Raw genomic sequence first — 18,223 nt, forward strand, 5'->3', positions numbered from 1 at the left:
AATTCGAAGTTGTCCCACTTCACATTATTGGGCACACTTTAAATAATGCCTGCATAGATATTTAGCCCAAAACATAAAATTTATTCAAGATAAAAGTTTTCACATTTCAAATTGAAAACTGTTATCAATTTCTCTTAGATGCTACTCATCATATATGAACAAAGATTTATTGTTAAAGGTACTGTGGATAACAAAAATATGCAAATATACGTATACTGTAGATCAAAATGTAAATTTTCTTGCAAGTTTTGCAGCATTTTACATCTTCTGTATACTGTTTCTTTTTTAAACGATGTGTTAAAAAGTTTCTTCTGGTTACTAAAATTAGTGATTGTCAACTCAACTACATTTGGAATAAATATGTCCAGGAAGTTTGTAAAAAATGATGAAACATTCAGAGATATTTAATCCCAAAAGAAAAAAAGAAAGATATTCACATTTTTAAACTGTTCATTTGCAGTTACGTATTAATATGTGTCATGGCACATAATATAGATGTGACACATGATTCAATTACACATTGACATTGGACTGTGCTGACACTTAACATAACATAACATAACATCAGAGTTGGAAGGGACCTTGGAGGCCTTCTAGTCCAACCCCCTGCCCAGGCAGGAAACCCTACACCATCTCAGTCAGATGGTTATCCAACATTTTCTTAAAAATTTCCAGTGTTGGAGCATTCACAACTTCTGAAGGCAAGTCGTTCCACTTATTAATTGTTCTAACTGTCAGGAAATTTCTCCTTAGTTCTAAGTTGCTTCTTTCCTTGATCAGTTTCCACCCATTGCTTCTTGTTCTACCCTCAGGTGCTCTGGAGAACAGCCCAACTCCCACTTCTCTGTGGCAGCCCCTGAGATATTGGAACACTGCTATCATGTCTCCCCTGGTCCTTCTTTTTGTTAAACTAGACATACCCAGTTCCTGCAACCGTTCTTCATATGTTTTATCCTCCAGTCCCTAATCATCTTTGTTGCTCTTCTCTGCACTCTTTCTAGAGTCTCAACATCTTTTTACATCGTGGCGACCAAAACTGGATGCAATATTCCAAGTGTGGCCTTACCAAGGCATTATAAAGTGGTACTAGCACTTCACGTGATCTTGATTCTATCCTCTGTTTATGCAGCCCAGAACTGTGTTGGCTTTTTAACAGCTGCTGCACACTGCTGGCTCATATCTAGATGGTTATCCACTAGGACTCCAAGATCCCTCTCACAGGTACTACTATTGAGCAAGGTACCACATATACGGTACTGGTGCATTTTGTTTTTGGCCTAAATGTAGAACCTTACTTTTTCACTGTTGAATTTCATTTTGTTAGATAGCGCCCAATGTTCAAGTCTGTCAAGATCTTTCTGTAACTTGAGCCTATCTTCTGGAGTGTTAGCTATTCCTGCCAGCTTGGTGTCATCTGCAAATTTGATGAGTTCCCCATCTATCCCTCGTCCAAGTCATTGATGAAGATGTTGAAGAGTACTGGGCCTAAAACAGAGCCTTGGGGTACTCCACTGCATACTTCCCTCCATGTGGATGTAGTTCCGTTGAGGACTACACGTTGAGTGCGGTTGGTCAGCCAGTTACGAATCCATCTGGTGGTGGTGCTGTCTAACCCACATTTTTCTACTTTATCTAGTAGTAGGTTATGGTCTACTTTATCAAATGCTTTACTGAAGTCCAAGTAAATTATATCAACAGCATTCCTCTGGTCTACTAATTTTGTCATTTTGTCAAAGAATGCGATAAGATTAGTCTGGCATGATCTGTTTTTGACAAACCCATGTTGGCTTTTGGTTATTACTTTGTTTGCTTCTAGGTGTTCGGTGATTCGTTGCTTGATTATCTTTTCCAGAATCTTCCCCGGTATTGAGGTCAGACTGATAGGTCTGTAGTTTCCTGGATCTGTTTTTTCCTTTTTTGAAGATGGGAACTACATCAGCACTTTTCCAGTCCTCTGGCAGCTCCCCTGTGCTCCAGGATCTTTGAAAGATATAGTTCAGTGGTTCTGAGATCACGCCTGCCAGTTCCTTCAGAACCTTGGGGTGTAATCCATCCGGTCCTGGTGATTTGAACTCGTCTAGGGTAGACAGGTGTTCACTTACCATTTTCTTCCCTATTTTAACTTGTGTTTCTAATCTGTTTTTTGTGGATTGTTTTTTTCCTTTTGTGTAAAGGCAGATGCAAAAAATGAGTTAAGTAGATCTGCTTTCTCCCTGTTGCTTGTCGTCTTCTTGCCACTTTCTCCCAGCAATGGGCCAATTGTTTCCTTGACTTTTTTCTTGTTTTTAACATGTTGGAAGAAGCTTTTTTTATTATTTTTTACTTTTGTCGCTAGCCTTTGTTCATTGTGAGCCTTAGCTTTCCTCACTTCATCTTTACAGGCTCGGGCTATTTGCTGATATTCTGCCTTAGTTATTTGCCCTCTTACCACTTTTTATATTTGTCCTTTTTGTCTTTCAATTTGTCAGATAGTTCTTTATGCATCCATGCTGGTTTCTTTTGTGATCTACTATTTTTCTTCTTCATTGGTATTGTGTTAGACTGTGCTTTTATAATCTCACTTTTCAAAATTTCCCAAGCTTCTTGAGTTGTTTTCCCCCTGAGGATTCTCATCCATTGAATCCTTCTCAAGATCTCTCTAAGTTTATTGAAATTAGCTCTCTTAAAGTCCAAGACTCTAGTTTGACTTTGTTCTACTACTTGTATTTGCTTAATGTTGAATTCCAATATTGCGTGGTCACTTGCCCCCAAGGTTCCTGTAGCTTCAACACCTTCTATCATTTCATCTCTGTTAGTGAGAATTAAGTCCAATATGGCTGATCCCCTTGTCGCCTTCTCTATTTTTTGGGAAACAAAGTTGTCTGCTAGGTTTGTTAGGAACCTGTTGGATTTTCCACTTGGTGCAGAGTTTGTTCACCTCAAATACAAAGCTCGTGTCAGGTGTTACAAAGTAACCTGAGAATTTATATTTGAATTCCTTCATTCAAATTCATTTGAATTCAGCAACTTCAGTCCAAACGAGACAGGACCTGAGGGAAGACTGTGCAGAGAGGCCTCAGAGACAGTTCATCACATAACGGCAATGTGTAAGATGCAGCAGGAATAGCATACACCGAACAGAACAACATTTATGCTACTTAGTGAGACATTTGTTAAGTGAATTTTTCCCCATTTTATGACCCGTCTTGCCACCTTCGTTAAGTTAGTAACATTGTTGTTAAGTGAATCTGGCTTTTCCATTGACTTTGCTTGTCAGAAGGTCACAAAAGGGGACCACATGATCCCAGGACACTGCAATGGTCACAAATGTGAGTCAGTTGCCAAGTGTCTGAATTTTGATCATGTGACCATGGGGATGCTGCAGAAGTCTTCAAGTGTAAAAAACGGCCATAAGTTACTTTTTTCTCTGCCATTGTAACTTTGAAAGGCCACTAAATGAACTTTTGTAAGTCCTGTAGCTGGTATTATGTACAGGAATATCTGCACAGTATGCAGGCTAGACCAGGGGTGGACAATTTTGCCAAGGGGCCACATGAGAAACTGGAACTGTTGTGAAGGGCTGAACCTGATCTGATGTCCTCAAACTCCATCACTTCAACTCCTCAAGTTGCTCCAGGCAAAGGGTGAATGCTCTGCGGGCGAAGAAAACTATTTTCTCTCTTTGCCCTCCCATAGCCACCAGCCAACTGAAGGAGCACACAGTGATTGTGCAGAGCCGGACCTGTCCTAGTTTCCTCTGCAGCTTATCTCATTTGTAATTTCTGATTGACCAAACAGGCCTGACAGGAACAGCCAAAGGGCCAGGTGCAGCCCAGGGGCTGTAAAATGTCCAGGTCTGGGCCAGTCCTTCCCAAGTCCCACTAGAAGATTCCAGAGAAGATCATAGCAAATAAGAGAGTGAAGATCCTGTGGAGTGCTAGATCCAGATGGACAGATAGGTACTGGCCAAACGACTAGACATCATGATAGCAGACAAGGATCAGAAGACAGCAGTGGTTGCTAGATGTAGTGATGCCAAAAGACAACAACTTCATAAAGAAGGGGTATGAGAAGCTGGAGAGATATCGGAGCCTGGAGAGGATATGGAAAGTAAAGACCAAAGTGGTCCCAGTGGTGGTAAGAACACTCAGGGCTGTGACTTTTAAGCTGGAAGGGTGGCTCCAACACATCCTAGGAACAACTTCACAGCTTTCTGTCCAGTGCATTGTTAGGAGCAGCTAAGATGCTAGGCAATACTCTCAAACTCCCAGGCTTCTGATAAAGGTCCTGAGATTGAGGAAGACACAGAACACCCATAGCAGTGAGAAGGGAATTATTATATATGAAATACAATAATCCTCAAGTCAAAAAGTGCGTGAAAAATCTTGAATATTAGAAGTGTTTCAGATGTAGCATATCACCCCCTTTTGGACTGTGGTTTTACATGGATTCTTACTCCTTCTATTCAACTGCAGTGTATTGTTACTAAACTTATAAGTGAGCATATAAAAGATTACAGCTCTTACAGTTTATGTTTCACTTTAAATCACTAAACAAATACATATTTTATCCTTTCTCTAGTCTAAAACTTTTATGTGTTCCTGGCAAGGAGAAAGTCTGTGTTTCACCTTAGATTTTGCTGTGGGATTCACATGTTTTGACAATAAAACAAAGGTAAGTAGCATCAGAAAATAAAATATAAAATACGTTATGCTATTACTTTAGGAAATATGAATATCAATTTCTGGAGTGGGAAAAAAAATCCGACTTTCATATTTCAAAGGGTGGAAGATTAGAAACTGAGCTGTGCTTTGACTGAGTAAAGAGAAGGGTTCTCTATGGATAGATTGGGAAAAACTTGGTTCTTCAGAATCTATGGCCCTGCTGCTCCTCTGACTCACCTGGAAAATGTCCACCTAATCTATGCTTGTTTCTCACAGAGAAAGGATAATAATAAGAGGGGGAAACAATCTTCTTTGTTTCTTTTCAGTTCTTCCCATCTGCCTTCAAAATTTCCCCCACCCACTCACCAGAACAGTATTGATTAAAATGTATCTCTAGAAAGAACGTGATATTGAACAATTGCATAGTGAAGAAAGTTCTAAAATGTTTGAACAATAAATCAGACTGGCTATTTTCCAACATGAATATAGTGAAAAAATTGTTTGAAAGATAATAAATGTATAATACTACATTTAAAAAGCTATTGGAAACATTACTGGATATATCAAGTAAGCTGTATTTAATCAACACATTGGATTTTAAAACTGCAAATTTAATTTAAAGGGAGAACATTTGACTTAAATCAAATTAGCCAATTCACTTTCATTCCCAAAGAAATTATAAACTCTTTAATACCTTTCTCAATATTTAACTATGGAACAGTACGTTTGATCAATAAAATGCTTCTCTGACTAAATCAATTTATTAGGCAAGTCTATGAAATGCTGAATCATAGCAAGCAAGCTCATATTCTTTCATGAATATAAAGAACAGAACTTTAAATCTAGAAATCCATTAAAATAGGAGGAAAAGTAAAGAAGTGATGGACCTACTATGAACGTATAATTTATTTAGTACTATAAAAATAAATATGTCAAACTGCTTAGTTTATTATATATACCATGTAAATATTTACAGCAAAATATTCCTGAGAATATACAAAGCATAGCCACTGGTCTTATTCAAATTAAACTGAGGCCAGATGTGTATCCAAGCTGGGATGCTCTTCTACAGTGCAGGTGAATACCAACATGTTGTAGTAGTTCTTTATTATGCTCATTGACTAAAATTGTGAAAGTTAATAAATTAATTGAGTAGTTTCTGATAAAATAAAATATAAACATATAATTATAATTAAGAGGGCTGGAGTTTCTGTCTAGAGGAGGGCGATCATTTTGAGTTCCTGATTACTAAGTGTTTTGAATTGATTTTCATTAGAATATTTTATTTGGTTGGTTAGTTGGTTGGTTGGTTGGTTGGCGCTCAAGTTGCGCACATTTCAAAAATAAATAATCAGCAATCACTTATCATATGTTGCAAACAGTATTTACCATATTCAAGGAAATAGAAATATATTGGGCTAGTAGGAGTAACTGCATAAATTTAATCATAATGGTCTGGGTACATCATCAAATGAATTATGAAACCTGTCCTGGCATCATTAGAGAAACTGCAATGTAACACAAAATGGGTTGTGGGTTCTGTGGCTACTTCTACCCCAAGGGGAACAATCTTAGCTCTTTAGGAAATTATTTATACTTGCCTTTGAGATGTTGGGAGGGCATGAAGACATGCTGATGTTAGCTCTTTTTGGAATGTGGGATGTTAATGGATTTAAATACTTTATTGGCTTGGGAAAAAAAGGCTTTTGATTACTGAGAAGGACATTCCTGGATAAGGCAGACTGGTCCAGTTGGCCTTCCCAGGCTCTAATACTTTGCTTGACTACAGTAAGTGTATGGTCATAACCCATCATCAAAATATATTTTTTAAGAAGCCATAGAGCTGACGTTTGTGCAAGGATGATCTTTTCTATAATGATTCATAATTAGTGTCCAAATGCAAAGATCACAGATCTTCCAACTTTAGCCAATGAGCAATAATGTTAAGAATTCTCCATTTCCTTGCAGAAGATTCTCTGGAGATTTAAATTTTCTCAGCTCAAGGGGTCATCAGATGATGGAAAAACCCGAGTTAAACTGCTTTTTCAGAATATTGAAACAAAACAAATTGAGACAAAGGTGAGTACCATACTTTGCTGCATATAGAATATATACTATAGAACTAGAAAATACGTCAAGGTAATCTAGGTTTCTAGTTCATATTGCAGAGGTAATCTATAGCATGATTTCTCTTTATTTCCACACAAAGTAGATTACCAATAACCAATCAGCATTGTTCTCGTATTTATTATATCTTATTGTATTGAGCTGAGCTATTGATGTGACAGACATTTCAATTTCTGTTCATGGATACACATGTTAAAAGTTGGTGGTTAAGTAACAATTGTTTAAAGAAACCAATTATGTATGATTTTGTGCCTAATCACATTACTTCTATTTATCAAATTCACCCGCTGTATTCACAATTGCTTTTCATTTGCAATTCCTTTCTCCTTCCAAAAATTAATCCAAAAATTAAGAAGTAAATATTATTCACGTTTCAAAACACATAAAAGCATTCATAAATTTTCAGTCCAAGTTAAAACTGCTCATTACTATTCTGTCTTCAATGGTGTTGGATGATTTCAGACCAGATGGTCACGTCACTTGTTAGGCTGGGAACATGTGTACTTATTTACACATATATGATACACTCTCACATTTGCACTTGCACATGCATACATTCCCTCATTTCCCCTCAAAGTGATATTAAGTGGAGCCGGTGTTGGAGGAAGCCATGAGATTTCATAGCTTTTTTTCCTGGTGATTCTGCCTTTCTACTCCATTGACGTTCTGTTCTTCTGGTCCAGCCTTTTTTTAAAGCAACATTTGAGATAGTTGATTGGCTGGCTGGCCTGCAAAAAAAAAAAAGTAATTTAAATTTTCCATGAGCCAGATTTTTATTTTTATCTTTCATACATAGAGTCGGTCAATGGTCTATGGATATTCAATCTTTAAGTAAACAGAATATTATGCAGGTGAACATTTGGTTCAACAGATTTACAATTTACCAATGTACCTAACTGGTATATTAATGTATTCATAATCCACTTTGCAAACCATTTTTTCCTATTGAAATTTATACAGATGTTTCTCTGTTTCCTAAATAATTTGAGATTTTCTCTAGTTGCACAAATTGTGCAAATATAGGCACAGTAACTTTATGATGATGCCAGAAGAACAGAAAAAGTTGATTAAGCAATCTGATAAGCAGAGTTTTCTCATTTTCATATTTTTTTTTTGATTCAAAAACTGCTAGAATGGGAGGAAAAGTAAGGTGGATAACTTGAATATTTATTATTAATGCAGTTTGTACTGCCACAATGGCCTAGTTTGTGATGGGATTTGCAATTGCTGGATAGCAAAGTGTAGCCAATAATGAGAAACCCATCAAACAAGGTGAACTTCATTCCCCTTGAGTAGATAAACTAGCAAATGTCAAAAGAACAAAGCAGATGCTTTTGTAATAATTTTTCCCCCATTTTTTAATGCGTCATTTAAGTTGTAAGACTGTAGGAACAAAGTAGACAAGTTTCTGTCAAAACTTGTTTCTTGTTTCTTCTTCCAGCCGTACCCCAAACAAAAAAAAACCTCAAAAGGTTCCCAGCTTCTCTCAAAACCTGGAAACATTTTTAGGCTTCTATTTCCCTTGGAAATAACCTTTAATAGTCTTTTATTACGACGGTATTAGATAATATTTACTCCATGGTTAAGATTCCTGCGAAAAAAAATCCATTAAACAGTAGAAACTGTGCCCAAAGGAAGAAATATTTTACAAAGCATAACTCCTGAACATTATGCTACCTTTGAATGAAGTTGTAAAATCATAGGGGGAGAAATCAATATCCCAGTGAGAAGAACTTGGTGGGCTGATCCTTTAGAAGAAAAAAACAGACTGCGGACTCTCAGTTCAGCTTCAGACAAATGACACTCTTAGATTAGGACAAATAAATAAACCAAAGGTCTCGATGGGATGGCAATCTGGGGTTAGAGGGAACATTTTTCAGGGAGCTGGCCCTCACTTCTAATATTTTTTTATTTTTTAACAAAAAAGAACAACAATACATAACATACATTAAAATAAAACATGTGACAAAAAAGAATAACAATACATAACATACATTGACATAGAACCTATGTTCCTTCTTTACATCAGCTTTGTTTCCTTATTCCTCTCATATTTACATCCTTATTCCCCCTCTCGTTTTGTTTAATTAAACTTTTCTTTTTTGTCCCATTCTCTCTTGCTTCTTTTTATCTTCTATCCTATCTATCCTTTAGACTATTCATTCTCTTTCATACCTTGCCATTTTATATACATGTATATATAAGCTTTTCACCTTTTTTCATCATCTAGTATTTCTAGCCTCTAGCCAATTCCCTAATTGTACATTTTCTAGCATTTTCTATAATACTTTTTGATGTGGACCTCCTGTAAACGTATCACATCTACTTCTATTTTTTTTTAAATTTGTTGAAGGTTTGAGCTCTCTTTCTTGGTATATTTAAACCATTAATGTTTACTACAAACACCTTGATTGCCTCTTCCTTTTTTTATTTGTTCTGCCTTTTTTGTACTTCTTGTCTCTCTTACTAGCCTTCCTCCTTCTCCTTCTCTTTCTATCCGCTCTTTTTCTTGTCTCTTTTGTGTTTCTCTTTCTTGTTCTATTTCCACTAGTATCTCTACTCTCAAGTTCCTTCTTACTTTCCTGTTCTTATTCCTGTGCAAAGTGTTGTTCAAAGAAATCCTGCGCTTTTTCAATTGTGTCTACCTTATATTTTTTTGCCTGCCATGTTATAAGTGTGCCTTCCGGTACTAACCATCTAAACCTGACCTTGTATCTTATTAATTGTGTCGTGAGAAATTGGTATTGTTGTCTCTGGTCCGTTATTCTGCGTGGTATTTGTTTTAATACTATAATTTCTTCACCTTTGTATATTATAGATTCCTCTCTTGTTTGTTTGTATATTTCATCTCTCGTTGCTCTTTTAATAAACCTTATATGTATCTCTCTCACCTTTTTATGTCTTCTTGCGTATTTTGTGTAAACCTCGTCCAATTCTCTTCTTGTTTCTAGTTTGTCTTTTCCTAGGGTTTCTGCTAATATCTCTGCCATTTTTTCTCCCAAGTCTTCATCTTTTTCTTCTGGAATGTTTTGAAATCTTAAAAATAATGAAGCTTTTCCATTTCCAGATGCGTGATTGATTCACTTAACTCATTATTTAATTGTAGGACTTTCTGCTCCATCTTTTCTATTTTATTATCAACGTGCTCTATTTTAGATTCCACTTTTTGAATTTTTTGTTCATTTTCTAGCATTACTTGTTGAATATCACCAATTTTATCTTTCATGTTCTTAATTTCCTCCTTCATTTCACCAATTTCAGTCTTTATTTCTTTATGTAGCATTTTTGTTTCTTCGTGATTGTTTGCTATTGCTTTTTAAGTTTTATTCATTGTTTCCTGTAGCATTTATATCATTAATTTGCATGTTTGCATGTTCGTTGCCAGATCTGATTTATCTTTGCCAAATGTGGTCGTTGTCGATTTTTGACTTGTAGGTGAAGCTATAATAGGTGAAGGAATTATCGCTATTTTTTTACCTACTTTAGTGATAGTTGCTGTAGTTGTCATCTTTATCATTTGGGCAAAGTTCTCCCACCTTCGCATATGAGAAAGTATATCTAGGTATTCTCTTTTTTAAATATTTTTCACACAGAGTATTCTATATTTAAATACACAAATATATCTTATTTTTTTACACTCGTTGTCTCTCTATTGTTCTTTATGCAATTGTCCCCTTTCTTCCCCCACACTTGTCTAATATACTGTGTATTATTCTTAACACTTTCTTATGTATGCTATACTTATATTTTTTTATAATTCTTAATCACCCTGTGTAATACATATATTTATACAGTTCTATTTTATATATATATACTCCTCTTAGTTTTTTAAATTACCTTTAATTATATTTCTTTACTAAACATAGATATAAATATATAGAGTTGTCAATATAAATCCAATATTATTCCAGTTAATCCAATAATCAACTTAATTTAGTTCGATAATTCATTCAGTTCCGTTTGGTTTATCATCTGTACCCTTTTTTTAAAAAAATCCTAGGTGTTACAATATTACATCAGTCTTATTTACAGTGTCCTCTTCAAGATGGCACAGTGAGAAATTTTAGCGACGGGGATGGCACCCCTTCCTAGTCGGCTAGGACCGAGGGGGGTGCGCTTTTTAACCCCCTGGTCCTAGATCCTGCCGGGGGAACGTCTCACCTGGCGAGAGAGGTGGGCTGACCCCGATTTATGGCTCGGGCTGAGCGGCAGTCCCAGCGTTTATGGCGTGGTCCTTCAGCCCAGGATGGCAGTTTTCGGCCCAGGATCCGCTGCGGCGGCGCGGATTTCCGGTGCCGGCGGCGTGGAGGCCTCTCCTGGCAGGTCCGGATTGTGGCTGCCGAAACTTTCTATCTGGACGACGCTGGAGCCAGGGGGTTGGGCAAGTCATCGGGAGGGTCCAGCCTGTTAGGGAGTGGGTTGGAGATTAAGGCTGGCCCTCTTACTGCCCCTTGGTCCAGGACAGCGGCGGCGGTAGCGGCGCGGACTTCCTGTGGCGGCGCCGGCACGGCGGCCTTTTTCCTGGTAGGCCTCGACTGGGGCTGCCGAAGTTTCTTCCCTCACCGGGCGGTACTGGAGGAGCCAGGGGGTTCGGAGAAGTCAATCTGGAGGGTGCCGCCTGCCGGAGAGTGGGGTGGTGGCATGTGCTGGCCCTCTTCCCGGCCCCGTCCTTGGATGTCTCCGCCCTCGGATTATTTTGGCGGCGGCGTTGACGGCGCTGGCGATGGATTTCCGCTGGTGGCGGTGACGGCGTCGTGGGCCTCTCCGTGATCGGATTGGGTCGGGAGGCCCGACCGTTGGTTCTGCGGTGCCTGGTGTTGGGTGCCTAGCCCAAATTAGACTAGACTTACCATCAAGGTTTATCGGGTCAGCTCAGAGGAGAACGGCTGGCTTCATCTAGGACTTGTGGCGAGTGGTGGCCGATTTGGGTTGGTTGGAGGAGTAGCGGCCCCATGGAGCCCTGGAAGTCCATATCCATCTTGCCAGCTGGGAAGACTTGTTGCTACAGTGAGACTTTTCCAAGGGACCCTTCTTTTTTAAGACCTTGGGGGGCCGTAGCCGTTATTTCCATCATAGACGGCAAAGGTTCCCCGCGGGGGGCCCTTGGAGACTTAGAGGGCCGAACTCAAGGATGGCCACAGAAATGTTGGCCGTCCTAGGTCATTTTCCATCTATCGACCTTCAACATCCCGGCCACCTAACCTTGAGGCCCGGCAGAGGAGATACCATCTTTATTATCTGAACCTGACTAGGATTGGACTTTGCCATTCCCTTATCTTGATATCTTGACTGGTCAGAATGGGATCGCTAACCGTACTTTTGTCATGCGGATATTTTCAACTGCGGACCTTCTTGCCCTGCGAGATTCCCCTCTCTCGCAGGTTTGGCCCTCCACACTATCGAGGGCCCATCTTGAGGACGGGTTTTGGAACCCCGAGAGTTGGCATGCTAAATCTAGGAGGCTTAGGGGATTTTTAACAAATTGTTTTAATCGTTTTTTTAAGGGGAGTCTTAATGGGGATTTTAAGGGGAGGATGGGAATTGACGGGTCTGGTTTGGGGGGGAGGATGGGTGGGGGGGAAACCCGTCGGGTAGGGAGCCAAGTCCAACAAGTGTTCGCGGCGGTAATCTAACAGGTCCGAAGATGGTGGGGGAGGGTTTCGTTCCAGTTTATCAGGGTTGTGTTATCAATATGGTAAGTGGAGAGGCAGATATGGCGGAAGGGGGGGCCACATCAGGTTTGGGGGTACGCCCTCGCTATTTAAGAGCAATCGCGTGCTCCGGCCCCCCAGAATTTTCCCGTTCCCCGAGTGGCTTGGGCCTTCGGCTGATATTATGTAATGCAAGGTCCGTGGTTAACAAAGCCCCCCTGATTTCAGATCTAATTCAGGAGGGGACCACGGACGTTATGGGCATTACGGAAACCTGGTTGGGCACCGAAGGGGGGGTTCCCCTAGTAGAGATGTGCCCACCAGGTTTCTGAGCATTCCATCAGCCGAGGGCCCAAGGTAGGGGTGGTGGTGTAGTGGTTATTATTAAGGAGAGTCTGGAACCGAGAGAGACCACTGTGCCTCAGATAGCTGGGTGTGAATCCCTCTATGTGAAGTGGGGTCGTAGGACTCAGGTGGGCTTGTTGATCACGTACCTGGCTCCTTGCTGCGTGACAACAGCCCTGCCCGAGCTGTTGGAGTTGCTGGTTGGGTTGGCAGTTGAAACCCCTAGACTGTTGGTCATGGGGGATTTCAATCTGCCATCAACTGGCACGGCATCCTCGATTGCTCGGGAGTTCATGGCTTCCATGACGGCCATGGACCTGACTCAATTAGTTGATGGCCCTACCCACATCTAGACTTGATTTTTATCTCTGGCCAGTGGTTGAATGATCTGATTTTAAATGATTTAGTTGTCGAACCTTTGTCATGGTCAGATCATTTTCTCCTTCGTCTGGACTTTCAGACCGCTACCCACCACCGCTACGTTGGTTCCGTCCCAGGCGCCTGATGGACCCAGAGAGGTTCCTGACGGAGCTTGGGCCGTTTCCCGAGAATCTGGCCCGCGGCACGACTGAAGAGCTAATCGCGGCCTGGGAACAGGCCGCGGCTGGAATTTTGGACTGTGTCATGTCTTTGCGGCCTCTGACCCGGCGTCGGTCTCAACCAGCTCCTTGAGGGAGATGAAACGCCGGAGAAGACGCCTAGAGAGTGCCTGGAGATCCAGTTGTTCTGAGTCTGACCGGACACTAGTTAGGTCCTACAGTAGGACCTACCTAGTGGCATTGAGAGATGCAAAGCGTTCTTACGTTTCCTCCCTCATTGCGTCGGCAGATAACCACCCGGCCGCCCTATTTCGGGTGACCCGCTCTCTCCTTCAACAGGAGGGGCGGGAGGACCCATTACAAGGGCGTGCTGAGGAGTTTAACGGTTATCTATACGATAAAATCGTTCAGCTTCGGGACGGATTGGATCAAAATTGGGTAGATCCAGGCGAGAGTTTCGAGACCCGTCTTGTTGAGACTGTTTGGGATAGTTTTGACCTCCCAAGGACATGGACAGGTTGCTGGGAAGGCTAAATGCCACCACATGTTTACTGGACCCGTGCCCCTCCTGGTTGGTGCTGGCCACGCAGGAGATGACACGAGGCTGGCTCCGGGGGATTACAGGAGGGGTCTTTCCCGCTGCCTTGAAAGAGGCGGTGGTGAGACCTTTCCTCAAGAAACTTTCCCTGGACCCAGCTGTTTTAGGAAATTATCATCCAGTCTCCAATCTTCACTTCACAGCGAAGGTTGTAGAGAGTGCGGTGGCATGTCAGCTTCCCCAGTACCTGGATGAAACTGTCTATTTCAGCCCGGATACAGTATGGAGACGGCTTTGGTCGCGTTGGTGGATGATCTCTGGAGGGCCAGGGATAAGGGTTATTCCTTTGCCCTGGTCCTATTAGACCTCTCAGCGGCTTTCAGTACCATCGACCATGGTATCCTGCTGCGCCGGTTGGAGGGTTTGGGAGTGGGAGGGACCGTTTATTGGTGGTTCTCCTCCTACCTCTCTGACCAGACGCAGACGGTGTTGACAGGGGGGCAGAGATCGACTCCGAGGCGCCTCATGTGTGGGGTGCCTCAGGGATCGATTCTCTCGCCTCTCCTGTTCAACATCTATATGAAGCCGCTGGGTGAGATCATCAGTGGTTTTGGGGTGAGATACCAACTGTACGCTGATGACACGCAGCTGTACTTTTCCACCCCAGGCCACCCCAACAAAGCTATCGAAGTACTGTCCTGGTGTTTGGAAGCCGTACGGGTCTGGATGGGGAGGAACAGGCTCAAGTTTAATCCCTCCAAGACGGAGTGGCTGTGGATGCCGGCACTGTGCAGTTGCGGCTGTCTGTTGGGGGCGAGTCATTGGCCCCGATGGAAAGGGTGCGCAACTTGGGCGTGCTCCTGGATGGGCGGTTGTCTTTTGAAGACCATTTGACAACCGTCTCCAGGAGAGCTTTTTATCAGGTTCGCCTGATCCGCCAGTTGCGTCCCTTCCTGGACCGGGATGCCCTATGCACAGTCACTCACGCTCTTGTTACCTCTCGCTTGGACTATTGCAATGTTCTCTACATGGGGCTCCCCTTGAAGAGCACCCAGAGACTCCAGTTAGTCCAGAATGCGGCTGCGCGGGTTATTGAGGGAGCAGTTCGAAGCTCCCATGTAACACCTATCCTGCGCAGACTGCACTGGCTGCCTGTTGTCTTCTGGGTGCGCTTCAAGGTGTTGGTTACTACCTTTAAAGTGCTCCATGGCTTAGGACCGGGATATCTACGGGACCGTCTACTGCCATCGTCTACCTCCCAGCGACTGGTGCGTTCTCACAGAGAGACCTCCTTAGGGTGCCGTCAGCCAAGCAATGTCGACTGGCGGCCCCCAGGGGGAGGGCCTTCTTTGTGGGAGCTTCCACACTGTGGAACGAACTTCCCCCTGGACTTCGACAATTACCTAACCTCAGGTCTTTTCGCCGCAAACTTAAAACTTATTTATTCCGTCTTGCTGGACTGGCTTGAATTTTTAAAATTTTAAATTGATTTTATGGGTTTTAAATTTCTGTAAATTTTATAGGGGATATTTTATTTAAATGTGGCCAATATGAATAAGTTTTTTAAGGGTTGTTCTTAGTATTGTATGTGTAGTTTTTGTATTTTATTTTGGCTGTGCACCACCCTGAGTCCTTCGGGAGAAGGGCGGTATACAAATTAAAATATTATTATTATTTATTATTATTAAACTCAGCTTTTAATATATCCACAATTCCACCAGACGGCTCCTCTTGTTTCTTCTTCTGCTTCTTCTCCTCTTTTTGTTTTTCCCTCCTTTTCTTTAAGTCTAATCAATCCACTATTCCATTTTACACAAGTGTTTGTCCATCAAAGTTCAACTTTCACAAATCCTTTGTTTTGTCAAGTTATATTTTATTAGCCAGTGTTTTTAGTCTCTATTTTCCGATTCAAATTTAAATCTTTAGTTCTAATCAGTCCTTATTTATGTTTTCAAATTCTCTTCATCTCCTTTTATTATCTCAGTTCATTTTTTTTTAAGTCTTTCACTCACCAATCATTGCAATTTGTGGATTCCAATCTGGGTCCCAGACTGCTGTGCGCTGTTCTCAGTCTATTTTCTCTCTCCAATCTGGTTTACTCCATTTTAGCCGCCTTCCCGGACATGCTCTGTCACTCTCTCTCTGCCTTTTCTCTTCCACGCCTTCTCTTTGTCACACGCCTCTCATCTTCTTCTGGGATTTTTCCTCTGTCGAACGCTGCTGTTGCTCTTCACTCTTTGCTTTCCCCGTTTGCAGCTGTCATCGCTGCAGGCCAGCCATAAAGACCGACTTCCTCTCCGCCAGTTTAAGAGTGCTGCTTCTGACTGCTCGGGTGGTTGCTTTCCACCCCCAGCGCCTATGGAGCTTCATCTTTAGTTTATCGATCTCTCCAAGATCGATAATGCCCTAAAAGCTGGCTCTTAGTGAAGATTTTTCAGGGTTTAGGGACAGATGTCCATTCCTACACCCTGCTCCACGATGACTCCACTGCCAGAAGTCCTGGGAGCTGGCTTTCTTAGGGGAGAAGTACTATTTTCTAGTAGCCAAAAAACATTTTCTTGTCTCTGGCTGAGCTCTTCTAGCACTTGGTAGTCAGGGAGGAGAGTTAAAAAAGCTGGAGAAAAGAATTTCATCTCCATTTGGGGATTTTTTTAAAAAAAAGAAAACTCCTCCAGTCAAAACAGTTTTTTTCCCCTCTAACAAGTAAGGCCATTGTATATATGGATCGAGGCTGTTTCAAATAAACTGGGCTATAACTGGGTTGAGTGGTCTATTCCCTGCTTTAATTTTTATCAGCAAATTTCCTTAAAAGGAAATTTAAGTAAGTATTCATGTACAGTAGTTAAACACAGTTACTATGGAATAAACTTTCATTATTGATTGACAACTATAGTTCAATCTTTCATAAATAAAATAATAACATTCCTAAATGTACTATGCATCACAATACAGCATTTCTTTCACTACAAGGGGAACCTATTTTAAGCGCATTGGGATCAGAACTAAACCCTCTGGAACCATCTTAATAGCTCACTCTAGTATGATGAGAAACCATTGATGCACCGTTTTTAAGGATGACTTTTAAGCCACTTTGGATTCAGCTTAGGCATTCAGTCCATATTTAACTAATTTGCTCTCAGACCGTAATGAGGATACTTCATCAAATTTAGAACATGCCAACAATCTATTAGCAAAGTTATTAAAACAATGAAATAAAACTAAGATTTTGTCCCAAGAATGACTTGTAGTAAGACAGAATTATTTTAGAAAATGGAAAAATGGGCTTAGAAAAAGTCTTCCAAAGAATGAATGAGGCCTCGTTAAAACTCTGTCTGGCTAGTTTTGAAACTGTTCGGATGTATCATCTCAGAGGAACCTTCACCATATCTAGAAGATGGCTTTGAGCAAAATCTGGTGATGGCCACCAATGTTCCAAAATTACTAATTATATCAGAATACATTTTGACTTTCATATATATATAAATGTTTTTCCTTCCTTTATTCACACAGTTAAACGGAGAAGCAGCTTAGCGTAGTATAATAATATAATGAGCATTTTTCAACAAGATATTCAAAGTGCAGAATTTTGAGTTTGTGTTTTTAGGTGGGTGTGTTTCCTTTCTCAGCATCTTTTGCGCATGGACTCATAGTTCATAAGTTCAAACCACAACTACAGGGCAAATTAAATTCTTCTCATATTATCCCCACTACATCAGATCAATTACCTTGAGCATTAAAATACTGACATGGCATTTTCAAGTGAGAAGATATATATAAAAGAAAGCCATCTTTTGTTAAATTAGAGATTGTAATAATCAGTAGAAAAAAAATACTATTGATGCTTTTCGTTTCACCTTTTCTGTTTTTCTTATTTTCCTTTCAGGAACTAGAATTTCAAGATTTGACAGCAGTTTTAAATTGCATCCATTCATTTATAGCTGCTAAAGTTGCATCGGTGGATCCATCATTTATAGACAGCCAATTCATTGCAAGAAAATATACTTACAGTAATTAAGAAAACAATGTGTTGTGACTATAACAGATAAATTATTTTCTTAAAGAAAAAAAATATTTCATGTGCATTATTACAATTCCATGTAATTTTATAACAGATCTATAGTTGTATTATCAATAAAAGCTACTAGTTTTCATATTTGATTCATCATTATTAAAGCTGATGAGTTAAGTTTTTATTCAAACTGAATCAGTTTATTGCCTAGCACCTAAAAGAATATATTATTAATATAATAACTTGTAATCTTATTTTAAATCTTTTTATCAAGCATTATCCATTTAATAATTTACTTGAGAACAAGAATTTTCTTAAATGCTAAAATATATTTGGAGACACAACTGAGCTTTGTGTAGTATGACTCAGTT

The 18,223-nt window shown here is 40.5% G+C and overlaps 1 protein-coding gene across 1 annotated transcript in view; it reads left to right on the forward strand.

Annotated features, from left to right (window-relative positions):
• Positions 1-17,949, forward strand: part of SNTG2 (syntrophin gamma 2) — a 305,949-nt gene extending 288,000 nt beyond the window's left edge. Inside the window, exons 15-17 of the mRNA XM_058177752.1 lie at positions 4,561-4,653; positions 6,612-6,722; positions 17,727-17,949. Coding sequence (XP_058033735.1) covers positions 4,561-4,653; positions 6,612-6,722; positions 17,727-17,858 — 336 coding nt within the window. The 3' untranslated portion in view covers positions 17,859-17,949. The remainder of the gene's footprint in view (positions 1-4,560; positions 4,654-6,611; positions 6,723-17,726) is intronic.
• The last annotated feature ends 274 nt before the right edge of the window (positions 17,950-18,223 follow it).

This window comes from Ahaetulla prasina, chromosome 1 (genome assembly GCF_028640845.1).
Source record: "Ahaetulla prasina isolate Xishuangbanna chromosome 1, ASM2864084v1, whole genome shotgun sequence".
Lineage (NCBI taxonomy): Eukaryota > Metazoa > Chordata > Lepidosauria > Squamata > Colubridae > Ahaetulla > Ahaetulla prasina.